General features: G+C 40.4%; 3 protein-coding genes across 7 annotated transcripts in view; 1 reads left to right on the top strand and 2 right to left on the bottom strand.

Moving 5' to 3' along the window:
* LOC104808107 (pyrophosphate-energized membrane proton pump 2-like) overlaps positions 1 to 1,659 on the bottom strand; it is a 6,525-nt gene extending 4,866 nt beyond the window's left edge. For 3 of the 4 annotated variants that reach the window (XM_010533643.1, XM_010533641.1, XM_010533644.1), the window contains exons 1-4: positions 1,535 to 1,659; positions 587 to 950; positions 188 to 391; positions 7 to 77 (exon numbers count right to left, since the gene is read on the bottom strand). In XM_010533643.1, coding sequence (XP_010531945.1) covers positions 7 to 77; positions 188 to 391; positions 587 to 685 — 374 coding nt within the window. In that variant the 5' untranslated portion in view covers positions 686 to 950; positions 1,535 to 1,659. Of the gene's footprint in view, positions 1 to 6; positions 78 to 187; positions 392 to 586; positions 951 to 1,184; positions 1,430 to 1,534 lie in introns of those variants that run through there. The other variant, XM_010533642.2, reaches the window with a different exon arrangement.
* A 210-nt stretch (positions 1,660 to 1,869) lies between these two features.
* Positions 1,870 to 2,410, top strand: LOC104808105. The gene has a single exon (XM_010533638.2). The coding sequence runs from the start codon at positions 1,935 to 1,937 to the stop codon at positions 2,370 to 2,372; it is 438 nt and encodes a 145-aa protein (XP_010531940.1). The 5' UTR covers positions 1,870 to 1,934; the 3' UTR covers positions 2,373 to 2,410.
* Positions 2,411 to 3,306: 896 nt separating this feature from the next.
* LOC104808104 (V-type proton ATPase catalytic subunit A-like) overlaps positions 3,307 to 5,368 on the bottom strand; it is a 5,498-nt gene continuing 3,436 nt past the window's right edge. The window contains exons 16-22 of one of the 2 annotated variants that reach the window (XM_010533636.2): positions 5,166 to 5,334; positions 4,928 to 5,014; positions 4,718 to 4,822; positions 4,411 to 4,508; positions 4,235 to 4,313; positions 4,041 to 4,129; positions 3,307 to 3,794 (exon numbers count right to left, since the gene is read on the bottom strand). In XM_010533636.2, the coding sequence (XP_010531938.1) occupies positions 3,680 to 3,794; positions 4,041 to 4,129; positions 4,235 to 4,313; positions 4,411 to 4,508; positions 4,718 to 4,822; positions 4,928 to 5,014; positions 5,166 to 5,334 (742 nt within the window). In that variant the 3' untranslated portion in view covers positions 3,307 to 3,679. The remainder of the gene's footprint in view (positions 3,795 to 4,040; positions 4,130 to 4,234; positions 4,314 to 4,410; positions 4,509 to 4,717; positions 4,823 to 4,927; positions 5,015 to 5,165; positions 5,335 to 5,368) is intronic. The other variant, XM_010533637.2, reaches the window with a different exon arrangement.

The following is a 5,368-nucleotide window of genomic DNA, read 5'->3' as shown; positions in this document are numbered from 1 at the left end:
AGGAATGCCATCTTGGATATTGTACCATACTGAGTTCTGAAGAAGCCTTCAGCTCCATCACGTATAGCATCTGATATCTAGATGTAAAAGAATAAGCTCAGAACTGAAAAATGAAAACATAAGTGAATCTACAAATATGAAAGAAACTCAGCATCACGACCACTGTAAAACCGAGGAATTAGTTTACCTGGACCATCTCTGGAGGCCCTTCATCCTTTGCTAATACCCACTTAGTCAGATATATTGACAACAGGAAGCTGATGATGCATACTGTGAAGACAAACACAATGATGGGGGAAGTACTAGCTCCCATGTAAAAGATTGCCCCAAGGCAAAAAAGCAGAAGTATAGAAAGAACACGGACATTTAGACTCCTAAGAATCCGGAATATCTGCACAAAATACAAGTTGTATGTTTTAAGACATCAGGAAACGAGAAGGGAAAAGGTAATAAGAACTAAGACGCTACGACAAAAAGCACACAAACCCATTACAAAATCAACAAATGTGATTACACACACGAATGTTATGGTGCAGGATCACAAAACACCATATAGAACCAAAAGACAAGAGATGTGGTATCTTACCAGCGGAGTATAGGATTTACTACGCATGTCTGGGAAAGTCCTCGGCCTGTCACTGTAAGACAACAGACTGGCCTTCTCAATGTCTTCATCCATCATCATGTTTTGCAATGAATTCGCCCTCCGGACGATGGGCAAAGGGGTAAAGTCGTTGCTATGGGGCAACTCGGCCCCAGAACTTGGACGCTGAATTTTGTTACACTATATTTTGCCCTCTAAATGTTTAGAACATTATGATGAGGGCAAGCTAATCCTTATGGCTAAGCCAGGCTATATCTTGATTCCATGACTTCTTCAAATTTCCTCGGGCGGTCTTAGAATCAGAGCATTAACTTCTAATCGATAGTTTCTGGTATAAGATAAGTTTCTGAAATAAAACAGAGAAGTGCTGAAAGAGGTCATTACTCTGCCTGCAGAATGCAATACGAAGCATAAAGTCCTAAGCTTTCTCTTTATCTACAGCCTGTCCCAAAGCATATTCAATCCCTTAAAACTTCAACAGACGACCAACTTTACAATGCAAAAGTATAGCAAACTCATCCTATCAACAAAGAGAAACCAATTTGCGGAAAGAAAATAATGCCAAACAACGAAAGTCTACCATTAGCCTTTGGCACATTTATCTTTCACTCGCATGTGATTCCCGTATGCCAAAAGGCGGCCCGGCTCCCCAGGTATTCACAGCAAAAATTTGAAGTAAAAAATCCAGAGGAAAATACACGGGGACTTCGAATCTATCTTCATCGACCAAACACTAAGATTTCCATCGAGAAACAACGTCAGATCTGAATTCGTACTCATATATATCGCCATTATCTAGACGAGAGCTGAGTGCGTTCAGAAAAGATGGAAAATTTGCGAAAATTTTACCTGGTAAAAAAACACATACAAATAGTTCTTCCATTACAGGCTAGAAAACCCTAATTCACGAATTAATAGAAGAGAAATTACAGTTCCGGTGAGTGATCAGAAGGAAACCGCCATTAACGAAGCTTGTCCTAGCCGAAGAAACGCAGTCTCTCCGTAAATCCGATGACTTCTCAGAGCGAATTAATTTGGTATAATTTTCGAAGGCATTTTCCCTATCGATAATTTCCATAGTAATTTTCGATGCATACGTTTGAATTCCATTGACATGTCACACCCAATAAAATCACGACACGTAATACAGTGTCAATCCAAAAAATTAATACTCGGACAATCTTTCCACTATATTGAGCTAAGGCCCAATAGGTCCAATATCTGTGGCCCATTTGAATAATCAAATGGCTTATCCATAACCTTTCTTCAGCAGGGAAAAAGAAAATCAAAATCTCATAGTTGCTTGGTCGCTCTACCTCTGCGAAGTGAAATGGAGCAGCCATGGAGATCAAACGCAGAGCAGGAAACCCAAGCCAACCAAAACCAGACAGGGGCAAAACGTGGTCCGAGGAAAGTCCCAACACCGGCGGAACTAATCTCTCGCTACCAGGAACGAGGAATCGAACCAGCCGAAGCCTCCGTCAAGGTCATCGGCGACCTCCAGAACGCACTCATACGCGTCGTTTCGTCGTCCAGGAACGCCAATGAGAAGAGCAAGGTCTTCGCCGACGCATCGAGGAAGATAGACGCCGTTAACGGAAGACTCGCCGTCGTCGAAGCGAAGCTGGATTCGAAGCCTGGGTATGGTGAGACGTTTGTCTTAGGGCTGGCTTCTTGTGCGGGGATGAACGCCGTTTGGCCTCACGTCATGAGAGGGTTTGGCCATGTTTTGTCCGCCGTTAAGGGCGTGGGTTTTTTACCCAAATAACGGTTTTTTACCCAAATAACCCACTTGGGTCGCATCTATTTCACTTGTACACCACCACATAACACATTTTTTTCCATGCGAAAAGACGAAATTAGCCTTAATGAATTACGATATTTATCCGTTCGAAAACAACTTCGTTATTACGACTTCGTAATTAAGTCTAAATATAGTTACAATTGATTCTAAAAAAGGTGGCAAAAGTCTTATTTTTAGTTGTATATCAGTTATATGTTAGTCGTAATAAGGTCGTAAAAAATAAAACGAAAAAGGGTATTTCGGACTTCTCCAACCGAAAAGTGGATTAAAATTGAAATTTTTTTTTTTTGGTGGTGTACACTGAAATAGATGCGACCCAAGTGGGTTATTTGGGTGATTTTCCCTAAGGGCGTGGCGGATCCCTCGTCGTCCTCTTGAAATGTAGATAGAATAGAATGCTCTCTTTTTGGGTTTGTAATGGAAAATTCTTTAGTCAACAGAATGATAAAAACTTTATCCGGATCTTAATGAGAATTAAACCGAATAGTATATATATATATAGTATAAACATATCCGGATCAAAACTTTATATTATATGATAATCAAGTGGGTCATTATCAAAAATACCCTTAAAATGCTACTTCTACTTCAAGACCTACCCTGGTCACATGTGACCAATGTGACCGAAATATAGTATGGTCACATTTTGATTTTTATCGATTATAACGTTAAATTTATGGTGATCACACTAATTCATTATGTTCATACCTTGTATATCTTACTAATCATTTGATTAAAACATCATAAATTTAACGTTATGAACAATGAGATCAATATGTGACCACACTATATTTCGGTCACATTGGTCACAAGGGTAGGTATTGAAGTTGGTAGCATTTTAAGGGTATTTTTGATATAATGCCTAATCAAGTTGATATAAATGATAAATCTTTTAAATAAAAAAAGAGACATGGAACTTATTGTACACAGAGACAAAAAAGACATTACATTCACTTTGGACTGTACGTACCTTATTTTTATCAAAGAGGAAATAAGAAATGGAACACTCCAAACAAACATATTACACGGCCAAGTGTACAAAAGCTGAAATCACAGCCCACAACTCGACCAAAAGGGAAACCCGATAAATAAACTCCGACTACGAATCGTTCGCTCAAAACCCTGTGTTCGAACCTCTTTCTCAATCGCCCAGGACCATCCTGCATTGCGAGATCACACTAAAACAACCAGATGCGCATACATATCGCCAAACTGAATTGAAACGGTGGCTCCGGATGCCTCGGGGGAAAGTTTCGAATTGCAGAAACAGTTTATCGAGTTTCGTCCTCAAGTGCACGGAAACCGGCTGTCAGATCATCATGCAGTTTCCTGAATTTCGCCACAAGAGCTTCCTCTCCCTCAGCTGGGTCTTCAAACTTCTGAGACCTGCGTTTTTTCATTAACCAAAACACAGAATTGGTATATCGACCGTGTATAATGAATGATTCAGACCAACCTAAACACGAAAACTGAGCAGAGCAAACTAAAGAAGAATGTGTTCGAGTGAACAAATCTTTGGTAATGTAATCTTGTATTATAATGAAATCAAACCGCGTAGAAACCAGATGGCCATTTACCACAAGAACGGCAAAATTCACGGAGATACGATGAGAGGAATGCGGATTTGCTTACACTAGACGGTAGAAAAGATCTCCCAACCGATGCTTGATGAGGCTGTAAGTAATCTTTTGACCATCCATTCCAGCTGCTCTCTCAACCGCCTGTTTATCAGAAAAATAAATTGACATTAGAACCCGGCCCAAACAAAATATCCCGAGCATGGGGTATCGAGGAGGCAGTTTATAATTTATGATCCATCTTGGTACCTGATTAGCCAAGTTGTAGAAATGAATAATGTTACGCATCATCCACACGGATTTGTAGAATGGGCAGAATTTATCATATCTGTCACGTTCATCCAGAAGCACACACAGTAAGTTCCCTGTTCCTATAAGTAACGAACGACTGGGTAAAAATAAAGCAACAGAAAACCAAAACTTACGGTGTAAACGCATTTTGAGCGAGGTAGTCTTCCCTCAATAGCTTAGCCGTTTCCAGGGTGATTTTGTCTCCTTCAGCCAGAGCATCCTTTCCTACAAGCTGCATCGAGAAAAAGGCCATGGCTTTGGGTTCAAAGCAGGATCTTTCAGAACATCTTAAGATCTGATCAGAATGATTTCCTTCCATAATTTGAACCATGTACAAAGGTCGAAAACCTTTAAGAAGTAATGCCAAAATGTATTTGGAATGATAAAAAAACGTTTCATTTTTCCAGGAGTTGAAATGATATTCAAACAGGAGAGACATACCTGGACAATTTCATTGAGATCATCTTCCCTCTGTAGCACCTCACGGGCCTTCGTCCTGATGTTAATGAAATCCGGATCAAACTTCTCATAGAAAGATTCCAATGCCTGGAATACACAAGAAGCGTTTTACTAGAGCATAAAACTGAAAACAATGCGCGGAGTATCAGCATAAAAGTCAGTTCGCCACATACTGAAAAGTCCTGGACATACCGTTGAGTACTTTGAGTAGGAAATCAGCCAATTAACAGAAGGGAAATGCTTCCTCTGAGCAAGCTTTTTGTCCAAACCCCAGAAGACCTGCGGGAAAAACAAAATGGTAAACATATCGAAATATAGAGAGAGAAAATGGGAAAAGAAGTACTACAATAAGACATATCAGCTTGCACAACATGCCTGGATAGGTACACCTTAAAAAAAATACAAAAAAGGCCACAAATTCTATTTTTACCTGCACAATGCTAAGGGTGGCAGAAGTCACAGGATCAGAGAAGTCTCCACCAGGAGGAGAAACGGCACCAACAATCGTGACACTTCCACTACGTTCAGGTCCACCAAGACACTTCACTTTACCGGCACGTTCGTAAAATGATGCTAAACGAGCTGCCAGATAGGCAGGGGATCCACTATCGGCAGGCCATTCCGCCCAACCAA

Source organism: Tarenaya hassleriana, unplaced genomic scaffold (genome assembly GCF_000463585.1).
Source record: "Tarenaya hassleriana unplaced genomic scaffold, ASM46358v1 Cleome14, whole genome shotgun sequence".
NCBI lineage: Eukaryota > Viridiplantae > Streptophyta > Magnoliopsida > Brassicales > Cleomaceae > Tarenaya > Tarenaya hassleriana.
The sequence above is the reverse complement of the archived record's forward strand: the minus strand, read 5'-3'. Positions and strand labels throughout refer to the sequence as shown.